Source organism: Leptidea sinapis, chromosome 43, assembly GCF_905404315.1.
Source record: "Leptidea sinapis chromosome 43, ilLepSina1.1, whole genome shotgun sequence".
Lineage (NCBI taxonomy): Eukaryota > Metazoa > Arthropoda > Insecta > Lepidoptera > Pieridae > Leptidea > Leptidea sinapis.
The window spans coordinates 6,880,387-6,904,666 of record NC_066307.1 but is presented as its reverse complement, the minus strand read 5'-3'; the positions used below and the strand labels follow the sequence as shown (position 1 = coordinate 6,904,666).

Here is a 24,280-nt window from a genome sequence, read left to right as displayed (position 1 = left end):
GTGGTAGTGGGCGGGGCACATAGTTCGACGGACAGATGGCTGTTGGGGCTGTAAAGTCCTCGAATGGCGACCACGTACCCTAAGACGCAGTGTTGGTAGGCCCCTCACAAGATGGACCGACGATCTGGTCAAGATCCGAATAAGTTGGATGAGGGCAGCGCCGGATCGATCGTCGTGGAAATCTTTTGGAAAGGCTTTTGTCCAGAAGTGGACGTCTTCCGGCTGATGATGATGATGACAGTACACGAGCGTCATTCTGCAAGTTGAACATTCTTAAATATCCAGCGAAATAAGATTGATTGAAGACTCAACTAAAACGACAGGTTCACGCTCGCTTAGTCAATCGACAAGTGAGCTGTGGGGCGTGGGGAGGTCTATACTCCTGAATCAATAGTATAAAAGTGATTAGCCTGACAATTTTTTTTTGTGGTCCGCCCAGGTTTAGTAACTAAATTAGTCGCTGCTCGACTAAAATGGTAAAGTGGTTCACAATCTCGGGTCGTTTCAGGTGGGCGGAGTGACAAACGTGGGAGGCGTGTCCAACGTGGGCCTGGGCGGCGTGGGCGGCGTGGGCGCCGTGGGCATGGCGGGCGGCAGCTGGTTCAAGGCGAGCGGCGCGGGCGCGGGCGGCGGCATGATGGGCATGCGCGGCGCGTACGCGGGCGCCGGCCGCCTGCCCGCGCGCTACTTCCCGGGCGCCGGCTCGCTGCCGCGCTCGCCGCCCGCCGTGCCGTCGCCGCGGCCGCCCACGCCGTCCGAGCTGCTGCTGCTGCGGCAGTCGCCCGCGCCGCCCGCGCCGCACGCGCCCGACGACCAGCTGCCGCCGCTCACGCCGCAGGACCAGCTCACCAAGTTCGTGGAACAGTTGTAGTGTACATAGCCGCGGCGCGCGCGCCCCTCCTGTACCATATAACGTAAGCGAGCCGCGCGCCTCGCCCCTCCCCCTACTATTTATTACCGAGGACGTGACGCGTCAGTATTGCGATCGAGCGCTCGATGTACAAATGTAAATATGAAACGAGTACACCCTGTCCGCTTCTACGTAATTGTAAGTTGTTCGTAGTGTAGGTATATTATGATACTTATTCTGTTTTATTGTAATTAAATCATTTTATAATATAATTATGTGATCATTATAAATGGTTGTTTGTTTTCTTTTCTTATCCTTTACATCTTCAGGCGTTTGGTTAGATCATCAAAAAATACACTGTGCTCAAGATTTTTTAGGCCCAGTGTGGTTGGTATCAACTTTACACACAACGTTTGAATGCTATCAGGGGCATGCATGGATTTTCCAGCAAACTATGCACGAATATCAAACGACGTAGTTGTGCTTACTCCGACAGCGGTAGGTTTTGTGATCAAAATATTGAAATGGTTCGTGTTTCGCGTGTAGGTTCGGGACCATACCCAGGCCGAGTAAAACGCCCGGCCTGAGAATGGAATACCTACCTACCTATTACTAATACGAGGATGATCAAAGATATCCATAACTGAATAAATTTATCCATGAAGAACATTTTAAGCTATTGCATAGCTTCTATCGCGGGTCTTGAGCGTGGAGACCGTATCCAGAAATTCCGTAACGAAAATAACCTAACACTTACTTCCTAGATCTATATAGATATTTCGCCACAGTCATTACAGTTGCCGTGGAACAGCGGTTACACGTATGCTTTTTGTGCAGAAGGTCCCAGGCTCAAACCTGGGGTACGTCTTGATTTCTTTTTTTTTTATCACGTTTATTTTTTTATTTTTATTATTATGACAAGCGTTTTTATTTAGTTTCACCTGTCCCGTTGTCTAACTGTAATCAAATCTTGCAAGTAAAATTTTACTCACTTCCCGTTTGCTTTTTTTTTAATTAATTTTATAAAAAAAATACAGCATAAATAAAATAAATAAATAATTTTAGTCGCATAAGTTGATAAAAAATGTTATGCAATAGCTTTACCGCGGCAGTCCCCGAGTGCCAAACGTCTTTTTTTTTAATAGGAGCCTATTAGAATTATCTTTATTGGATAAAACATTTTTGATTTAAGATGTAAAGTCTCGTTTGCCCAGTAATTACACCAGCTACAGCGCCATTCAGACGAAACCACAATAATACTTATACATTTCTGCTTCACGGTAGAAAAAGGTGCCGTTGTGGTACACATAATCTACAAATACAAATTTAGAAATAATTTCAATGTCAGTTGAAGAAAACTTTAAATACTCCTACATTGAAGTACTTAGGTAATAACTTATCAAAAATGTGAGCTCATTTCCAACATAAAAAAAAATCTTGAATTAAAATTGGTGCAGTGTTGTAGCCTTTAGAAGCGGTTTCCTTTTATGAATGCTGACAGAATTTGTTTATGATTGTGATTGGATAATGTCTTTCTCATATTTACCAATCACAGAGCAGTAAATATCGTAATTCAAAGAGTATTAACGCAGACAGGCCGATCTTTTCAACCTAACATATTAAAATAAATACAAATTGTAAAAACACAGTAAAAATTACACGCGTTTTAATACTTTATCTACACGCATGCTTTAAATCTTCTATTAAAGATTCTGAAACAGTTAGCTTACGTACGCGCGTTCCACACTACTAGAAGTCGCGCGCCGTAAACAAAAAGTAGGTTATTCGAATCCCCGTCATTTTTATTGTTTTGTTTACAAAAAATGAAAAACTTTAAACGCTGCAAAAGAACATTATATTCGAGTGAATTTTAATTATTGCACCATACAAAATGTAAAGTACTAGATACTAAAATAAATAATTGTTTCATTAATACTTAGTTTATTTGTATATAATCAGAAATGATATTAGGTTACTACTAGGACTGGTGTTTTAATGTTACTAACAGTAAGCTAACTGTTTCAGAATCTTTTAGAGGGTTCTTATTCTGGGTGTAGATTAAGTCTTGTATGCAACTTTTGATAATTAGGTATTTAAACACTCATGTGATACTATTATTAATTTATCATTCCATAAATCCACATTCGTGTTTTAATACCCCGTATAACACAACAGTTGCATAAATAACTATTAAAGTGTTTTATTTAAATGTGTAACACTCGCGTAAATCAAAGAAAATACTAACATAACATAGTTTCATAATAAGATTAGAATTAACTATCTTTATTAGGTAATACATAACTACACTAAATACAAATTTGGAATGATTTTAATGACAGTTAAAGAAAATGCACATACAAAATAACTTCGTCTTCATGGCAAAATGATAATATAATTATATTATTATTTATAAATATTGTAAATCCGTTATTAGATGTAAGTCCTACAAAATAGTATTATTATAACCTAATTTAAGTTCTGTGGATCTGTGAAACAAATATTGGCGGCGCCACGTTTGGCACTACAAGTCAGCAGATTGGGGCAAGGTTTGTTTCACTTCGGATGATCCTAGTTCCTGCGCTGTTGCAGTAGCCGATGTGATACTGCAGGGCATGGATATTTTATACCAAGCTCTGTAGTACCGATCGGTGGCAGATCACAGCCCTGGTTCGATGCGTCAGTTAAAGCAGCATCTGACTGCAAAAAAAAATATATAATGCAAATCCATTTCTGACTTCACATAGTCATAAGAGATGACATAAAGAATGTCTGGTTCAAAGTAAAGTATACCAACCCATAAAGTTCCACCGTCTACAGAGTCCGCTTTCTTATGAGAATTCTTCTAAGCTTCAGAATACGTTAATTAGTTTTCCTATTGTAGCTCTATAACCTAAGGACGCAAAGTTTTTTTTAAATGATTTTAAAATTACCTATGATATTGATATTTTCGTATTTATGCAGGCCAGTGTATTTTCAATTTTACCGCCCTCTAGCGTCTCTGCGTAAAGACGCAAAATGCAATCTCTATGTCGATTTTTCATGCATTTATGGTGTAGCATAAATTTAACATCGATTTGATCTACATATAATTAGACAAATTATTACTTAGTGTGCTTCAGATTCACTAAAAATAAAATAATAAAAATAACAAAAAAGAACGGACTTCCTATTCCAAAACAATAGATATGCACTGTTTTAGTGCATATCTATTGTTAATTATTTTGTACTATTGGTCTTATTGTTAACTATAAAATAATTGCGTATTTTAAATACAATCTAATTAATTTATTAATTAAAAAAAATGTGTTTTTAACTAGATAAATAGCTACATATTTATTAATATATGTATATTTTTAATATTATTATTATATATATTATTGTATTTATATATATATTTTCATTTTGATAACTTTGAGAAATCTTATAGAAAACCTAAAAAAATTGAGAGCTCGATAGATTATGTATTTCACGAACCGATTGCGTCTTAAACCATAACTCAAAACTTGATTTCAACAGCTCGGTTGGTAATGATCATTTAAAAATCTGATTCGTCGTCATTTAAAATTACATTTATAGAATGTATGCTTTTTTTTTTCAAGAGGAGGAAATTGTTATTTGTTCAACAAGTGCGGAAAGTTATTTTTTGCTGCGAGTGCTGACTTTAAATCACGAATTGGCAAAGTAGTCTAGAATTGAATCACGAGCGCGGCGAGTGATTCTAATATAGACTACTGAGATAGTGAGTGATTTAAAGGCACGAGACAAAAACATTTGCTCTCGTGTGAAACATACAACTTTGCACCTCGACTAGCGAGAAAAGTGTTATAGGTTATATCGTAAGAGAAATAAATTTTTGTGACAATGATATAATGCGCTAGGCTAAAATGAGTTTCACAACGCACCGGATCGCATTGTTTATTTATTTTTTAACGCGGAGTAATTCCCAGATATATGGTCACGTGAGGTCCGACATTTAAATCACTTTGCCTCAGGCTCGTTTTCACGTAGCAATAGCGCCCTTTTTGTGCTGGAGAGGTGAAAATACATTTACGTATTGAAGACCCCGAAGCGGGGCCCATTTGTCGGGCTCGGGTAAAAACCACCTAGTTACCGACTAAAAACCTTCTATGTGCTGATAGCCCTAAAGGCTTTTACAGCGAAACCGGGCGGGGTTAATTATCCTTTTGTGTTTTTTTTTGCGATAAGTACTATTGAATTATAATTTTACAATGTGTATTATAAACGTAAATTAGACATTGATATATTAATTTAATTTTCATAATTAAATATAATATTGTATGCCGATTTGCTGTATGGCGTATTGTGCTGCAACTATCTACCAATGGGAAACTATGTGATCACGATTCATGCAAATGGATAAAATTCATTTCATCAATCAACATACACTGCAAACAAGTAAGGGTTTGATTCGACAATTTTATTAACTTATGAAATAAAATCAAAACAATACACTTTAAGTATTAGTTCCAAGTATGTACGCTCACATCGGTCGAAACTGTTATCAATTATATGATAGCCGTGGGGCAGTCCTAGAGGTCAGTGATCTAATATTATGTGTAACATGATTCAGACCAATAAAGTGTAAGTCGAGTGTGAAATAGAAAATTGTAATTCGTATCAGATCGACTCATTTGATAAGTAGAATATGTGAAGAAAACGCGCGTAAATTTTTAGACAAATATCTACAGCAATTTTTTTTTAAATTAAGTTGAGCTAAAACATGCAATGTGAGACTGAACAGAGGTATTCTCACTATTTTAATTTTATAATGTGTATTATTAACGTAAAATATATATTGTTATAAGCTAATAATAGTTTAATATAGATTTAATCTCTTATATAGTACACTTGTAATATACTTATCACCTTCCTGTAAATGTATTTAAAATCCTTCCCTTTCTCTGAATTTGTTTTTTAAACATTTTTTATCTTTGATATGATGTCTCCCTTTATACTGTCCAATTTTTATATGTGAAAACAGCGGATTGGAGATTGGAGATAATATATTGTTCCGTTAACAGACGAAATAAATTGTTTTGATGAAGAGCTCCACAAATGTGATCCGATTGTCCTTGAAAATATGGCCGACCAATGAATAGTTTCATTATGCTGGTCTGTATTTTAATGTGAGAGGTTTTTGTCATCGCCGAATCCTGTTTCAAGAATTGACGGAGCACAAATTCTGAAGCTTTACAAATCTCATATAGTTACGTCGCTTGAGACATAAATTAATCCACCTCTAACTCATGAGCTTACTAATTTGTTGTACTCAAACTAGGGCTTCCAATCCCGCGGCCTGTATTGAATCTCGGCATTAGCGGGACCACGAATTTACAATCCCGCGGGATCTCGGTATTTGCGGGATCCCGCATATTGAAAATATGCACATTGTAAAAGATTGAATTTATCAACTCCACATTTATTTACGTACATATTACTATTAAAATGAGATCAATCATATTATACTGTTTTTTTCACAAAAAAAACAATAACAAATTCTGCATAAAAAGCATATCAAAACAAAATAAATCGTTTTCAAAAAATACACGAAGCAAAATTAAAAAATCAATCAAAAATAACACATTTTAAACTGATAAATTGTTACTTAATTATTAAGTTTGTCAGCTTTTAATCTTAACTGAAACTAATTTTAGACGCAATATAGCCTGCAGCAGAAAATACCCTTTCTGCTTCCACACTTGTGGAGTTTAAGGGTTTGTACGTGAATGAAAGATTCATTGGATGTATTAATAAAGTTCATAACTTGAGTTATTAAGAATAATATTTGACGCAGATTATCCTATTATGCATCGTATGCACGCTTTTTTTTAGTCCCGCAATTCCCGCGCCCGTAATCCCGCATCTCACGGGATTGGAAAATGGCGCGGGATCCCGCAATGCCGAGATCTCGGTATTGCGGGATTGGAAGCCCTAATTCAAACTTACTATTCATTACACAGATAACAAGTCGATACAACCCATGCATTTTAAATGGTGAAATAGGGATCTCACCACTAAACCAGCTATATATCCAACTATTTGCTATATTCACAATTTGGTTATGATCTAGTAAACGTGATATTATGCCTCCATTTTCTTCTAAGTTATCTATAATACGTAGGTCACACTAAAAGTAACTTAAAAAACACGTTATAACCAAAATATCATGTTTATTGCTTTTTAAAATACTCTCCTTTACATTTTAATTTTTTTTTGGCATAAAAGCATGTTGCCTTCAGATACAGATCTTATCTTACAGATTACAGAATCGCATGAAATTCTTGAACATTCTAATTGCTGATTGAACGCTATCACGGCCTCTTCGGAATTGGTTAAAGTGAAACCTCTCATCAAATCTTTTATTTTGGGGAACATACAGAAATCACAAGTTGCTAGGTCGGGGCTATGAGCAGGATGGGTGAAGAGTTGTACGTTTTCGTAAGCTAAAAATGACTTAGTTTGGTTAGCCGTGTGTGAAGAAGTGTTGCCATGATGTAGGAAAACGCGGCTTTTTGTACGTCTTTCGCGAACTTTTTTTAACACCCTGGGTAAACAAATGGTAGGATTCCACAAGGCATTAATACTCTTTTGATCTTCAAAAGATTCTTCTTGGAATTGTGCAGATGGGAAAAAAATGTGATCATTTTTATACCAAAGTTTCTCGCCTGCCTCACTTTTGTTGGCCTGTTGACATTTTCAAACACCTATTCACAAGGTTGCTGTTGTTTTTCGTTTTTTTTTTACAATAAATCCACGTTTCGTCTCCTGTGACAATATCAACAATGTTAACAGTAGCCTCATTATTTCCGTTGACGGCAGTTGAAGGCCGCCTTTCACGAAATTCGTCATGTAAAGAAACCCGACCTCTTTCAATTTCAGCAAAATCATCGCCTCACGATGCTCAAGCAAGGTGTTTCTCTCTCAAAAGCATTTTGAAGACGAGCGGCATAGTCTTGCGAAGAGACAGAACTTTTAAAATCATAAAAAATCATCTCTCTAAAATCTTTACGATTTAATTCCATTTTCGTTGCGTACGTAGAACTTTGATGTGTGAAAACAATTGACAAATGATTTCACGCTAATTGTTTTTTTTTTATTACTAAGAAGGTTTCAAAAAATATAACATTAGAAATTCAAATAGTTCCGATTAGCTAGAAGTGCAAAACTTTTAGTGTGCCCCATGTATAACTGTCAATTTCATTCTCATTTGCATCATCAGTCCGTGAAGATGCATTAATAGTATGCAGTGAAGAAGAACACATCTAAATACTGACGTTTTGTAGTGACATAGACAGTTTCCTAATTTCAACGATTTTAGATCCATGTGGCACATCAATTTCCGAAGGATGCCTTTTACTTGTTTGGCATGAGAATTATCATTATAACGACTATCCATACGTATAGCCCCAAAAATAAATTTTCGCGGTGGCATCTTGGATTTCAAAAATGATCCCAAGTTCCATGTCTGCACCCTCGAGAAAATCGGATACGATATCCATATTGTTGAAATCATAATTCGGCGTGGCGGCCATCTTGGGTGTAAAAAATTATACCAATTCAAATCAAATGTGCTATAAATATAAGTGAGCGCGATCTTTAAATCAGCTTTGTTAAATAGCACAAAAATCACAACCATACCGTATTATATTACTAAAATCAATTTAATTAAAATTTACACAAAAATGTGATTAAATACTCTTTACTTACCAATCTCATATTAATTATCTTTGGTTAGGGAATCTTGAGTTTATAAACTAGCAACTCCACCCTTACACAAAATACTATCCGTGCCACTAAATAAATTAAAAAAAAAGACAACTATGAAATAAAAGAAAATAAATATTCAAAACTACAATTAAAATTTTATATTTTAATAGGTTATTTTAATGTAATAAATACATATTACTTACCGATGTTTGTGACTGTGATCGTTGTGTTTAAACGGCCTTTATAGTTTCTACACACTTTGATTTCACAAATCGTCATTTTTTCAACACAATTTATTAGGTAGCGATTGATGGCGTTGTGTTAAAGACACATGTCAGATACTGAGAGAGCGGGGATAAATTAGAGGTTAGCAGTTGACCTCAATTTTTTCGACGTTTTCACAGCTGTCACTTAGATCATTTATATGTCTATCTAGACACATAAATGATCTAAGCATGACATTTTATGAAAGCTTTCCAATGACGCGATGCGATCTCATATGCGCAATCCTAACAATATCATGGGGATACGTCGCAGCCCGTTCCGTAATACCGACATTTATTAAAGTGGCTGAAAAACAACGAGATTGCTTAACTGAGATGGCTGAATGTGGTTTATTCATTTCATTCAAGTGAACATTTATGAATTAGTAATGTTTGTTCCACAGGTTAGATTTACCAGTGGGAGGCTCCTTTTCACAGGCTACTGGCTACATTATGGGTACCACAACGGCGCTTATTTCTGCCGTGAAGCAATAATGTGTAAGCATGACAGTTTCGGTCTGAAGGGCGGCGTAGCTAGTGAAATTACTGGGCAAATGAGACTTAACATCTTGTCTCGAGGTGACGAGCGCTATTGTATTGCCGCTCTAAATTTTTGTGTTTTTCAAGAATCCTCAGCGGCATTGTAATGGACAGGGCGTATCATTTACCATCAACGCAAGGTCCTGCTCGTCTCGTCTCTTAATTTCATAAAAAAAAATTGACCTCAAACCCAAACAACATAAAACATTCCCCTACTGCGTCGGAACTTATCTCACACCATATTTTTTCTTGTCGACTACTAGCGTTGAAATGGACAGATAATGAACTAAACTTGCCTCTTAATAATTTAGTTAATTATTACCTCAAAAGTTAATACTGTAGAAAGTGACAGGACTAGAGTGTAAGGATGTCTATAAAAGCCGCTGTCTCCCTGTCGTCGACACGACTTTTGTGCCTTTTTAACATCGCTGCAACCGTTGACGAGTTAGGGCGTTACTCTGCCCAATTTTAGTTCGAATATTAAATTGTCCTTGTATCATTATTCTTAGATGTTTGCTTGTTGAATATTTAGTAGGTGATATAAAAATTTGTTATAAAACGGACTCCTTTTGGCTAGATTTCTTTGAATATATAATAATACCATAAAGGTTTTACTTAACTAAATGATTTATTATAATTTTTTTATTATAGACAAAAAATTACATACAATACTGGGATTTACCTCAAGATAATTTAAGGAAATAAATACGGTTTCGTCTCTATGCTACATAACGATAATCGCCTTAGTAACAATCGGAAATGACTCAAACAATATAAACACAACAGTTTTATTTTTATATCACTTATGACTTGACAAGAAAATAATGTTGGGTTTTATGTGTAAGAAAACATTAAGCACATATTAAGTGTTGTTAACACATTATTAATAATAAATGAATGATATTACATAATGAATAAAACAGTCAATAAAATTTATATAATAATATAATATAGATTTTATATAGGCCGCTATACAAACATATCAGAGTATTAGCAATTTGCACCTTATAGTCTATAGGCTATAAATGGCTGTGAAAAAAAATATAAGCAACAACGATATAAAATTTATATGTAATCTGCATAAAGGACAATGACCAAAAGTACCAAAAGTCTTGCTTCAAAATCAAAATTGTATACTAATTGTTTTCATTTTTTTTAATTAATTTAAAATATTACATGTCATAGACTAAATTTCTGAACATGCAATTTAAAAAAATATATAAAAGTATGAATATCGTTTTTATTTATTTACATGACGTTCACACAACTGATCGTCATTCCAATATGTTGTTTCTTTTTCATTTTACATTTCTGACATTTTTTTACTTTTGACTTTGGATGAACAGACATAAATTTATGATGCCTACTACTCGGCTAAGTCGAGTTAGTAAGTCTTTTGTGGGGCGATGTATATGCTTTTATAACAAGATCCCAGAAAATGTTCAAAACAAAAGTATTACGTTATTCAAAAGAATTGTTAAAAAACGTTTGTGTGGTAAAGGTTACTATAACATAAATTACTTAATGATTCCACAGATTGGGAATGGAGTGACCGCCCTAAGGCTATTAAATAATAAGTTTAATTGTACAATATTACTTTGTAAACATATTTATTCGATGAAAAAAAAAGCCCGCTGAGTTTGTCGCGCCCATTCTTCTCAGGTCTGAGGCATTCATTTTGGAATGGGTGGTAGTTTTTTGACTTTCAATGAGTGATGTCACATCCTATTTTGAATAAAAATATTTGAATTTGATTATCGAATACGCGAGTCTATATTTTTAGACTTGTGATTATTTAATAATATTTGCCTAAATAAGTGAACTGAATAGTGAGCTGTCGTTCACTCATTCAATTTTTGCTAATGGCTATTTTACTTTTTATCTGTGAATTTTATTTGAACTTTAGACTACCTCTGGTACTTATTGGTCCCAGCTAGATCTACATTTTATAATAATCACACGATAAACCTTGCACCAATTTTAGGACTGTAATAAAGCTGGTATATTTAGTTCTGGTTTACACCGTTCTTTGTAATAAGGCGGAAAATTTAGAATTCGAACTTGTTTGTATTTTGTGAATATATTATGACGAGAAGTGGGGTGTCAGACCAAAATGACTACTTGCCTGTAATAAATAAAAACTCGAGTTTTCTATACAAAAAGAATTTCTGTAGGAGATAATAATATAATAAGAAAACCTACATATACTCTCTAAAAACAATGTTTGAATTCGATCCAATATGGTAATATATGGTATGGTATACCATAAATTGATGGTCATTGTCCTTAATAAGAATTAAATCACGATTAAAAGCACAAAGTATAATAACTTAATTGACATCTTAACAAATCATTAATATTATGCATACTTAAAATTTTCAATACTTAAAATTTAATACAACAAGTTTAAGTACCGAACCTCGAGCCGTAAGGTAGGTCAAATGATAAAATGATTATAAATAAAGGTGAATTACAATTAATAAATAAAACTACATAAATGCATAGTATAATAAAACAAAGAGAACGATCGACAATATTTCATTAAAGTCGGAAAGATCATAAAATTAGCGCCAAAATTATCTCCAAGTGAATAATTAATCTGGGTTTAAACCAGACTTTATGGATATTTAATAACCTCCTGTGTTTCTTGGGCGCGTTTTCCTCAGGTCTGAGGAATCTCTGACTTTTAATTGATGTATTCAAAACAAATTTTGAATAAAAACATTTGACACAAATAAAATTTAAAAAACAAAATTTTGTGAACGGCGGGACTCGAACCCACGTCCTCTGGCGTATTTTATTTGTGTATTAATCCTAGGAGTGAGGGTTTATCACATTAAAAACATAACAATTTGTTTAAAAATATTTGAATTTGAAATCGATTCAATCGTATTTATCAATTTGGTTAGATTCTTACTGAACTGATAAAATGATTCTTTTTCATGAACACGATGATAACACTAAAATACACACCAGTAAGATTTACTACTATAATTGCCAGGGTTGTGGTTGTTTATCACCTACTGTTTTTAAAAGAGACATTCTTGCCTGTTAAAATTATATTATATAAATATTGAACATTTATCTCAACAATAAACTATTTATATTTATAAAAACCTACATTGAAATATGAAGGTTGTTTAAATGTATATTTTAGAAACACGTATTGCTAACAAATACATAAATATATTACATACCTATTTTTATATATATTTTATTAAACGGCAACTCTAGATAGAAGCGCCTATCAAATTGGGCATTTTTAAGTTGAAGCGAAAACATGTCAAAGAATTTAGTGTGAAGGTTTCTTAAAGACGAAATATTCATGAAATATGACAGTGTTGGGAATGTGATGTTGTTAGATCATTTATACGTCCAGATAAACTATGATATCTGTGAAAACTTCGCAAAAAATTGAGTTTAGATCTAACATCCATTTTGAGCAATTCACGCACACTAACACAAAGTGTCATACAAATCGCGAGTGTAATTAAGACGTAGTTTGTCCCGCACAGTAAACTAATATTCCCGGTCTGCTTTTATCGGTTGTCTAACAGCAAGAGACTCTATCTAGACGTATAAATTATCTAAGATGATAATAAGTATTATAATACCATACAGCTACATAAGCCATCACTCAGTCTTTCCATATTAATCGTAAATACAAATTTCATAACCTCCGTGATGCGTTAAAAAGCAGCGGGCAATAGAGTAGAAAAGTATTGTTTTAGAAATGACAGGCGAAAGGGGGATACTGAGGTCTCAGCGTTCATAAAATAACATGATGTCTCTTGGTAGCTATTGTTCAGTTTATATATGCAACACTTAATAGTCTAGCAGCTAACCTATAACTTCTTTTTCATCAGTTATATAGAACAATAAATGTAATTTTTGTACTCAAGGCCTCAACATCCAATAGCACTGTTAAATATCGGAAACCAAAGTTTAGATTAGCCCCTCAATTACACCGTACTACACTGTAAGTTTGCACACTAAGCATGAGCGTTATATTTTACATTACTTTCACGCAAAATTTTGATCTAAACAATACAGAAAGCAATCCTAACACAAGTAGAAGTTGCATGTTGTTACTATCTCGTTATATAGTTTTGTATAAAACTTGTGTAAGCCCAGAGTAAGAGTATCATCAATAAATTTCATTCAATTTCTACCTACCCTCATTTGTATGTTTTTTTTTACAAAATTCTTTAGAAAAATAGAAAGGCAACGAAAGTCTGCAAAAGTAGATCAAGTCCAGAGTTTTTGATGGACCACGTGTGAATGATTTCAGAAATCCTCGGCTACTGATCCTTTTTCTCCTCAGGATTATTAACTGGTGCTTCCTCGGCTTCTTCTTCTGAGTAGTGGGTGGGTTCTTCACCTGGTCTCAGCAGTCTACCAACTAAGTCATATTTCTCTGGAATTTAAAAATCATACGTTTATTGTGAGCAATGTATTCGAGTTAAATATTGATCCTAAAACTTTTTTTCTTTATATTGCTATAACCTAGCATTTATATATCTAAGTAACTACATATTTTTGTATGCAGCGGAATATTTGAACATGATTTTCACCCATTTCAAGACTAGGGAATAGGGTTTTGCACAGGTGCCAAATAATAGCGAAAACATTCGAGAAAAATACTAACTTACATAAATAGAGGCGTAGGTTAGTTTACCAGTGGGAGGCTCCTTTGCACAGGATGCCGGCTAGATTATGGGTACCACAACGGCGCCTATTTCTGCCGTGAAGCAGTAATGTTATTAAGCAATATTGTGTTTCGGTCTGAAGTAGCTAGTGAATTTACTGGGAAAATGAGACTTAACATCTTATGTCTCAAGGTGCCGAGCGCAAGTGTAGTCAGAATTTTCAGGTTTTTCAAGAATCCTGCGGCACTGCATAATAATGGGCAGGACGTATCAATTACCATCAACTGAACGTCCTGCCCGTCTCGTCCTTTACAGTCATAACAAATATTTATACTCGAAATCACTACCTATCGGCACAGGAAGCATTTACATCGACTTTAAGTGTAGGAATTAATTTAGGGCACGTCCTGTGCGTCGACAATAAGCACCAAGTTTCAGTTCTTCTTTGATGATACGCGGAAGAGTCCTAATGGGAATCTTCATTTCTCGCTATTATTTTCTTTTATTCCTTATAGGATTTCGTGTCGCGAATTCTTGCTTTACCAGCACTATAAGTTCTAACTAGTCTTCGACAGAGTATGTTATAAAACGTCACTATTACTTTTTGTCTTGGAAAATCGACAGGCTCCCAAGATGCTTGCATCTTCCAAGGGTCCTGTCCGCTATCTACCAAGATGCTTACATCTTCCAAGGGTCCTGTCCGCTATCTACCAAGATGCTTGCATCTTCCAAGGGTCCTGTCCGCTATCTACCAAGATGCTTACATCTTCCAAGGGTCCTGTCCGCTATCTACCAAGATGCTTACATCTTCCAAGGGTCCTGTCCGCTATCTACCAAGATGCTTACATCTTCCAAGGGTCCTGTCCGCTATCTACCAAGATGCTTACATCTTCCAAGGGTCCTGTCCGCTATCTACCAAGATGCTTACATCTTCCAAGGGTCCTGTCCGCTATCTACCAAGATGCTTGCATCTTCCAAGGGTCCTGTCCGCTATCTACCAAGATGCTTACATCTTCCAAGGGTCCTGTCCGCTATCTACCAAGATGCTTACATCTTCCAAGGGTCCTGTCCGCTATCTACCAAGATGCTTACATCTTCCAAGGGTCCTGTCCGCTATCTACCAAGATGCTTACATCTTCCAAGGGTCCTGTCCGCTATCTACCAAGATGCTTGCATCTTCCAAGGGTCCTGTCCGCTATCTACCAAGATGCTTACATCTTCCAAGGGTCCTGTCCGCTATCTACCAAGATGCTTGCATCTTCCAAGGGTCCTGTCCGCTATCTACCAAGATGCTTACATCTTCCAAGGGTCCTGTCCGCTATCTACCAAGATGCTTACATCTTCCAAGGGTCCTGTCCGCTATCTACCAAGATGCTTACATCTTCCAAGGGTCCTGTCCGCTATCTACCAAGATGCTTACATCTTCCAAGGGTCCTGTCCGCTATCTACCAAGATGCTTACATCTTCCAAGGGTCCTGTCCGCTATCTACCAAGATGCTTACATCTTCCAAGGGTCCTGTCCGCTATCTACCAAGATGCTTACATCTTCCAAGGGTCCTGGCCGTTATCTACCAAGACAGCTCTCTCCATCAGAATGACAATCAAATCGGACGGAAGGTGTAAAATTAGTAAATTATCATCCTAACCTGGCAGCTTTGCGACTTTTATTTATTTTTCAAAACAACTTTTATTTATTCCTCAGAGGAATTCATTTCTTAAATCCTGACAAAGTCGTGGATGCAGACGAAAAAAGTATAAGTGGCTCTTAAAGTGGGCTCACTACTTGAGTCAATGGTCCAATCGCATGCCAAAATGCTTATAGAGGAACGGAAAGTATTTTGTACAACAGTAAAAGTACCATTAGTGTACCATAGGTATCATCTCGTATTAGATTTTCTAAGAATTTATTGGTTGCCATTGGTCGTATTAGATTTTCTAAGAATTTATTGGACAGAATTATGGGTAAGCTGGTTATGGATATGGCGTACATTTCTACCAATGCTTAACGTTGACGGGCGAAAATCGATGTGTTCTTTGATGCGTTATCATCAAATAATTTCTGCAGTGCCCATTAATCAAATAATTCCACTCATGTATGTCAAAGATTAAAACATCACCTGTTCATTATTACCTTATAAAACATAATATTTTTTTCCACCTCGATGAAAAGGTGTCTTTTAGTCCACGTATGAGGGACAAAAGTGGCCGATTCTCTCACGGCAAGACGACTTTTGACCCTCGTACCAGGGACTAAACGCGAGCTTTTCGTCCAGGTGGGAAAAAAATCGTATACGCACCACGTGAGATAAGTAGGACATTGCCACGGGCGTTTGTTAATGTGCGCGGGGGAGAATGACCAACTTTTCTCCCTAGATGCATAATATACTATTATATAGGTATAAACAAATGTAAAATGGGTTCAAGGGTCAAAATAAGTAATCGTCATTTATGATTGTTTACTGACTTAGGTATAATTAAACGACTGAACACATACACATAATATAGGAGGAAGATTTTACACCAATCAAGGAAAATATGGGTCGAACGTTTGTATTTGATGAGAGCATCATAAAACATAAACATAGAGATTTTTAAGTATATTATATATATAGTATAGCTTGGTCTACCTAGGTAATTTGTATTCCAAACTTAAATCAGTTGACTGAACAACTGGCGGTCAATTAATTGCTAAACTGGATACTCAATACTGATGCTGTCTAGTACGCTGGTGGTCCATTGGATGCTCAATATTGTGGCTGTCTAGTACGCTGGTGGTCCATTGGATGCTCAATATTGTGGCTGTCTAGTACGCTGGTGGTCCATTGGATGCTCAATATTGTGGCTGTCTAGTACGCTGGTGGTCCATTGGATGCTCAATATTGTGGCTGTCTAGTACGCTGGTAGTCCATTGGATGCTCAATATTGTGGCTGCCTAGTACGCTGGTGGTCCATTGGATGCTCAATATTGTGGCTGTCTAGTACGCTGGTGGTCCATTGGATGCTCAATATTGTGGCTGTCTAGTACGCTGGTGGTCAAGTGGCTGCTCAGTATTGCAGATGCCTAGTAGGTCTGGGCCTGGCCACACACTTCCAAAATCTTTTATCAAAGATTCCGTTTGCAAACTGTCGTCAGCCTCATCGCGACAGTATAAAATAATATGGTCGCGCGGAGATATATTCCGCGTTATTTGTGCTGCACTTCCCACGAACAGTGATGTTGTTTGTTTGTTTTGTTTTTATGCAAGAGGACAAACAACCCTATGGGTCACCTGATGTTAAGTGATCACCATTTACAACGAAGGTACGGTAACAAGGAATTCCGAGTTGTGGGGGAGACTGCAGGTTATGACAATGTTGAATCGACCTTGTTTAGCATTTTGGTTTCGTATAAACCATCACGAATCGATATGGGTGAGAATGCTTATGATGAGGAAGCCAAGAACGATATCAAAGTGGACATACAGACAATATGCAAAGTAAAATATGCAGACGACAACTATTATAATAAGTGCCATTCTTGTACAAATAGCAAGTGGTTAAGAGAGTTTTGGTTAATGGCTTCGCAGTAGTTGTTGGAGCAAATTGGTAATAATCAGATGCAATTTTATTCAAACATAATCTTTGTATAATACATGTAACCGCCCAAACAACCAGAAGTATAACAAGGTTTTATGCAATTTAATATTGTTTTGAAGGTCAGTCAGTGAGTCTGTATCTTAATTCGAGCATTTTTGGATGTGTTCTACTGTCAAACTTTGTTCTCAATATTACCCTGTTTCACTGTGTGTTTTAAACTTTTATAATATTTTTCTAAGATCAATATGAATTTATTGCATGTTATTGAAACGTGGATAGGCATCTACTACATCAAACGCGCGATGTATTTCTAATTAGGTACTATAATCTCGTAAGGTTCCGGAAATCTCTTAGCTAAAAGCATTCTTTATTAATCAATTACAGTTAAAATCATCTAGATTCTAGACGTTACCAGCAACTCCCATAAGCTGAAGTACCTACATATCAGACTTTATGTGACATATGTATGAACATTTTTTTTGAATGTTACAACTTTTTCAATGTATTAGTATCTGTGCTATTTTCAAACACTTTTATTTAAAAGCAGATAAAGATTTTTCTTCTCTTCCACTTACTATTTCTCATTCGTTATTGTTTCATTATTCGTTTTTATATAAATGTACTCCCTCTTTCGATGAGAAGACAAATAGCAGATATATCTTTCCTTTTGAAAATTACTTCTAATTTAATTGACTGTCCCGAGCTATTAAGTTCGATAAAATTCAATACCCCTGTTAGTCTTTTGCGTTTCAATCCTGTTATACAAACACCATCAGTTAAATCCAAATATCCAAACAAAATTCCTACTCTTGGCGAGAGAGCAGTAACTTTAATAAAATTGAATTAAGCGATGAAGCTTAGATCTATTCTGCACAAGCGTAGCATCGGTCAGGCAGATGTCCAGTAACGAATTCTTTGACAAATTTGTTAGAGCATAGGTACTTATATCTCCACTATCTATCGTTGACAGTATAAACTTAAGTCCACTATCGTTGACAGTATTAACTTAATTGTTCGTAACTATTTTTAAGTAGTAATTTGCTATCCGTAAGGACCTTTAATGGGCTTTTTGTTACTATTACACTTTTATTTAAAATTATTGTACGCTGTTGGTCTTCCTATATGAATTAAAAAAATAAAAAGATAATTAGTTTTATAGCGTCTTCTCAGAAATTGAGACAAAAGTAAAGAGAAAAAAGAAATATGACAATAATAGTTATTTATGCAACTGTTGTGTAATGAGGGGTATTAAAACACTCGTGTGATAATAGTATCACATGAGTGTTTTAATACCTAATTATCAACAGTTGCATACAATACTTTATCTACACCTAGAATATGAATGCTCTAAAAGATTCTGAAACAGTTAGCTTACTGCTAATATTAACACAGCGAGGCCTAGTAGTAACCTAATATCATCCATTACTGATTATATACAAATAAACTAAGTATTAATGAAAGAACTATTTATTTTAGTAGTTATTTACATTTTGTATAGTGCAAATATTAAAATTCGCTTGAATATTATGTCCCTTACAGCATTTAAAATATCCAGCGGTGTGCTGTCAAAACTTGAATCGCTCTTTTTTTCAAGAAAAATGGCGGGATTTCGAATAACCTACTTTTTTTTACTGCCCGCCACGTTCTGGTAGTGTGGAACGCGCGTTAACGAAAATGTTCTTTTTTTGAAATTCATACAGATATCACGCATCGAGCAATAAAAATGTGGCTGTTTGTTGGAACTCTTTGTGCATGAAGGGATCGAAAAAAAACCAAGGAGTGTTGTTATGAAATTCAGTACAACATTACAGCACTCGTTTGGATGATGTAATGGTTATTACGACATTGGGTGTTTTAATGTTGGTAATAAGCTAACTGTTTCAGAATCTTTAATAGAAGATTTAAAGCATGGGTGTAGATAAATAAATAAAAACACTTCTAAGTTTAGTCAACAAGTACATTTTTGTTCAACTTTTTCCAGCTGCTTCGAAAAAATATGAATTGTAAATCTTAATATATGTATTTCTTTTGTGCGCCTGTTGTAACTGAACTCCTCCTAAACGGCTGGACCGATTTTAATGAAACTTTCTGTGTGTCTTCAGGTGGATTCGAGAATGGTTTAGATTCAAAAGAAAAAATATGAATTGTAAATCTTAATATATGTATTTCTTTTGTGCGCCTGTTGTAACTGAACTCCTCCTAAACGGCTGGACCGATATTAATGAAACTTTCTGTGTGTCTTCAGGTGGATTCGAGAATGGTTTAGATTCATAATTGACCTAACTCCTAAACGGCTGGACCGATTTTGATGACTTTTTTTGTGTGTTCCAGTGAATTTGAGATTGGTTTAGATTCTCAATTTCGTCCATATAATATAATTCTCCTGCTCATTTGTATGTTAGTGAACTACTCCCAACGGCTGGACCGATTTTTCAAATTTAAGACGTGTGTACAGGACAACGTCTGTCGGGTCCACAAGTAAATGTATAAAATGTAAGAAAATATATGCTTGTCATTGGATTGTCTAGAATTAAAAAAAAAAAACAAAATCATGTTCCGCAAAAAAAAGTACATTACGATACAAGTGCGCAAAGTAGTTTAACCCACGTGCGCACGAGTATCGTATACTATTTTTCCTATTAAGTTGTGCAAAGTTCGACCACTATAATTATTTTCAAGCATTCCCGCACGCCCACCACATTCCCGCCCGCTCTTTTCAACGTGTGGGAAAGTGGTACTTGGCGAACTCAAATGCATACGCAAAATCGAACTTTGCGCACGGTAATAGTAAAAAATTGTTAAAGTTATAAGCAGTTTACTAAAAAGGGTTTGGTTTTATGTCTCAAAAAATAAATAAGATTATTGAAATTTAAAAAAAGTACATGTGTTGACAAGACTATTTTTTTTTTAATATTGACACACTTTTTACACAAATTATCTTGCCCCAAATTAGGCATATATAGTCTGTGTTATGGGTTGCGAGACAGCGATATATTTAATACAATATACTTACTTAAACATACATATAAACAAATATCCATATTCATCATATAAATGCTTGCACCTACCGGGATTCGAACCCGGGACCTCTAGGTTAGTAGGTAGGATCGCTAACCACAAATACATATAAAACCAAATACCGGTCCTCATTTACTTGTATAAATAGAGTAAATATTTGTATTACACAGAAAACCAAAGTATAAATATTTATACTGCTTATCTTGTCCTTTCCTCTGACCTTTATAAACTAATAATTATTATGTGCAGCATTACCAAAAGCAGGTATAAATATTTACTGAGCACAGATATCAATATACTAATAACATGAATTTTTTATTCATATTAAATTAAGGTAAAGCTATCTGACAATATATTTGTGTCGAATGATTTTTTATGCTGATTTTTTATTATATTATATAATTCAAGTTACTACTTCTTGAAATATATATCATTATTATTAAAATTATAAAAATATCTGATATAATACATCCTTACAGGTGTCAAAACATTGAAGGAAACATAATTGAAAAATCCTATTTGTCCTAGAAGTTTGAGCTTCCAACTTATAAGTATGTAATGGATCGCAGTTTGTAGTCCTTATAAAAGTGGTGTCGGTAGTAAAATGTATGTACCTTCAAAATTGATAAGTGTCAGTTTCTGACCTAAATGAGTTTTGATTTGAATTAATTTATTAATCCTGCCAAAAGATTAAAAATTTAATGTTCAGTTATATTTAAATAAAAGCCGGTTTACAGGAATTCAGTTAAATCAATAAATTAGTAATTCCAATTTTATAGGTAACTAGCTGATACCCCGCGACATCCTTCGCGTACATATTTTTACATCTTGGGTTATATTATTGGACTTTTAGTAGGGATCCCTAATTTTTTTGAAAATGTAATGTACCCTATATCAACCGGGGATAATGTAGCTTCCCAACAGTGAAAGAATTATTCAAATCGGTTCAGTAGTTGCGGAGCCTATTCAATACAAACAAACAAACAATCAAATCTTTCCTCTTTATAATATTAGTATAGAAGTATAGATAGTATAGATTATGATTTTATGATATAATATTATGTATTAAGTTACCTCTGAATTGTGCCTCCCATTCCTTGACTGAATCCATCTCCACAGAGTTAAGATCACTAAGGTCATCATACTCTTTGTCTGAAGAAGTGACAGAAAATGTAGCCAGGCCACGAGATGCATCAGTACCACCAAATGCTGCATATGGACTACCTAGCAGACAAAATATAAAAATTACACCTGACCTTTAATAACTATTTTAGCATTTTTTTTAGCTTTAAAAAGACTTGATAGATGTCACTTCTGGTTTACAAAAAATGTCAGTAAATACTTCTGACTACTTAAGTCCATTATGAGAGATATTTGACATTATAGTTCACGATATATGACTGCTTTTTGCTTAAACACTTCAAACAAATCTGTTGGCTAAGAATTAGATCGGCTCCTAGTCAGTACCGACTTACGTAGTAGCTACAGACCCTCCACATCACATCACTTTCTGGCATTCAGCCACCTTAATCTCTCATAATATAGACCTGATTCAAAAGGCCAGCAAAATGTGCTTGTAAAAGTGGAAAATCAAGTCAATCGATTCAAAGTCCAGCCATATGATTTAAATGATGCAAAAAGGAATATGTACTGTGTAACTTGGTACTGAAAAACCTTCTTCAAACCACTTGTGTTAGATACCTTGGTTTTCACCTGGATCAGGCTCATTTGGAAAGATCATAACAACAAGAAACCAGATGAAGTTAACCTCTAAGTTAGGAGTCTCTTTTGACTCCTGGCAAATCTGTCAGCATGGTCACTAGACAGTAAACTGCTCCTTTACAGCTCTATATTAAAACCAGTCTGGACCTTCAATTAAAAAGACTGAAAAGGGATGTGCTGCCTTAATCTTTGAATACAGGGTTTTGGCCCTTCTTTTCTTCAAAAATGCTACCTGCACTATAACAAATCTGATTATAGCCTAGTGGCTGATGGCAAATCATTAACATTTAAATGCTTAATGAAATCATGGAAAATACACATTTCTACCATTTTGGTGACATATATGATTTTAATATGAATTGATATTTGTTTACAGAATAGGAGAACATAATGAGCATGAGAGTTACCGGATGGTTGGTAAACATCACCTTTCCAGCTCTCTTTTCAGGAAAATCAAACAAAAGTTGAGGGCCAGATGAGTTTAGACATTTTTCTTGGTGTATCTCTTTTCTATGGTGTTGCAATAGACAAGGAGTGAAGCTGATCACTTGCAATATAACAATTTAACAAAGATGTCAAAAAAAAATATTAAAATGACATTTGCCCTTTATAGCCAATTAATTCTAATAAGCTAAAGTACTGTTATATATTTATACAGAAGGTAAATAGATATACAAATGATGCAGTTCCGAATTGAATTGTCTGCCTTAAGACATAAGGTACATAATTATAAAGAACAAAAACGATTGTCCCAAAACTAATAGGATGTTAATGAATTCAAAATGCATACAAGCACACAAACACTGAGTCATAGTTTATTACATTCCAAACTATTTATAACACTGATGCACTCACCGGGGCCATAGAAGCGGCGTCCCTTCGTCACGTCGAAAATCCAACCGTTTACAGCAACTAGTACTCTGCCATCAGGTTGGTTACCATCGTATTGCCGAAGTTCAGCGGCAGTCATATCCTTACGTATCTTGGGTAATTCTGGAATTGGAGGATCTACCGATGCTTTGCTTAACTTGTTCCTATATATTTTATATATTAACACACATACTATAAAAGACAAAACAACATTCATCGGATTAAATATTTCAGTTAGAAATGAAGATGCGTCGGGTATTTCAGTGTCCTCTGTTGGTTTTGTTTCCAATTCAGGAGATGAGGCCATAATGAATCAATAGTAAAATACTCTAAAATATTTAAGAGAAATTGAAGTAACTTATTTTGCACATCAATTAATCGAATAGCAAGAAGCTTGTAATTTCAGTACAGGTGCTTAACGAAATCATTAAATAAATATTAATTTGTAGATTGAATTGAAGTTTTAAACTTTAGAAACTGTACCTAATAAATACCTACTATTTTGACGACTCACGTCAGTTGTCATTGTTCTAGTTGACATTTGACAGTTGACACAATCGGTAATTTTTTTTTATCTAAATCGGATCTGCGATCAGTCACAAGACCATAAGCGGATGAGTTGGGTGAGTATGAAGTTTAGACGAAGAGACCAGTGTCTCATCTGCCTTCCTATAACACATCCTTCCTTTTCAGCCTTTTCATCGCTCTGGGACGGATTAGGAGATCATTAGCCAGGGTATTTGGGTGAACCGAGAGGCGATCAGCGTATTTCCTTTTGAATTTATCAATTTCCGACTGAACACTGGGAACGCTAAGATATTGATGGATCTCGTCATTTCTGGAAAACCATGGGGCACTTGTGTACGCAGGATGTTGTTTTGCACACGTTGGATGAGCATGATGGTCCAGATGGGCTTCAATACAGCATTGTAGATTAGAAGCTTATTGACAGGACAGAGTTTCTACCCATGAGCCAGTGAAGGTTTCGGAACCTATGATTAATTTCATCCCGTTTCTTCTTTATGTGAGAAATCCAAGTGAATCTTCTGTCTAAGTTCTTCGAA

General features: G+C 35.3%; 2 protein-coding genes across 2 annotated transcripts in view; one reads left to right on the top strand and one right to left on the bottom strand.

Annotated features, from left to right (window-relative positions):
• LOC126977146 (histone acetyltransferase p300-like) overlaps nt 1-1,140 on the top strand; it is a gene marked incomplete at its 5' end in the record, with an annotated part of 31,777 nt that extends 30,637 nt beyond the window's left edge. Inside the window, one exon of the mRNA XM_050825848.1 lies at nt 509-1,140. Within this exon, the coding sequence (XP_050681805.1) occupies nt 509-871 (363 nt within the window). The remainder of the gene's footprint in view (nt 1-508) is intronic.
• Nucleotides 1,141-10,308: 9,168 nt separating this feature from the next.
• Nucleotides 10,309-23,708, bottom strand: LOC126976975 (membrane-associated progesterone receptor component 1). The gene is made up of 3 exons (XM_050825610.1): nt 23,202-23,708; nt 21,699-21,848; nt 10,309-13,798 (listed from the first exon to the last, which is right to left on the bottom strand). The coding sequence occupies exons 1-3, from the start codon at nt 23,521-23,523 to the stop codon at nt 13,683-13,685; spliced, it is 588 nt and encodes a 195-aa protein (XP_050681567.1). The 5' UTR covers nt 23,524-23,708; the 3' UTR covers nt 10,309-13,682.
• Between the last annotated feature and the right edge of the window lie 572 nt (nt 23,709-24,280).

Coding starts and splice junctions, on each gene's coding strand:
- LOC126976975 (XM_050825610.1), bottom strand. CDS start 23,523: ATGGCCTCATCTCCTGAATTGGAAACAAAACCAACAGAGGACACTGAA. Junction 21,849..23,201: donor ACGCCGCTTCTATGGCCCCG/GTGAGTGCATCA, acceptor TTTGTCTGCTAG/GTAGTCCATATGCAGCATTT. Junction 13,799..21,698: donor ATGGGAGGCACAATTCAGAG/GTAACTTAATAC, acceptor TTTAAATTCCAG/AGAAATATGACTTAGTTGGT.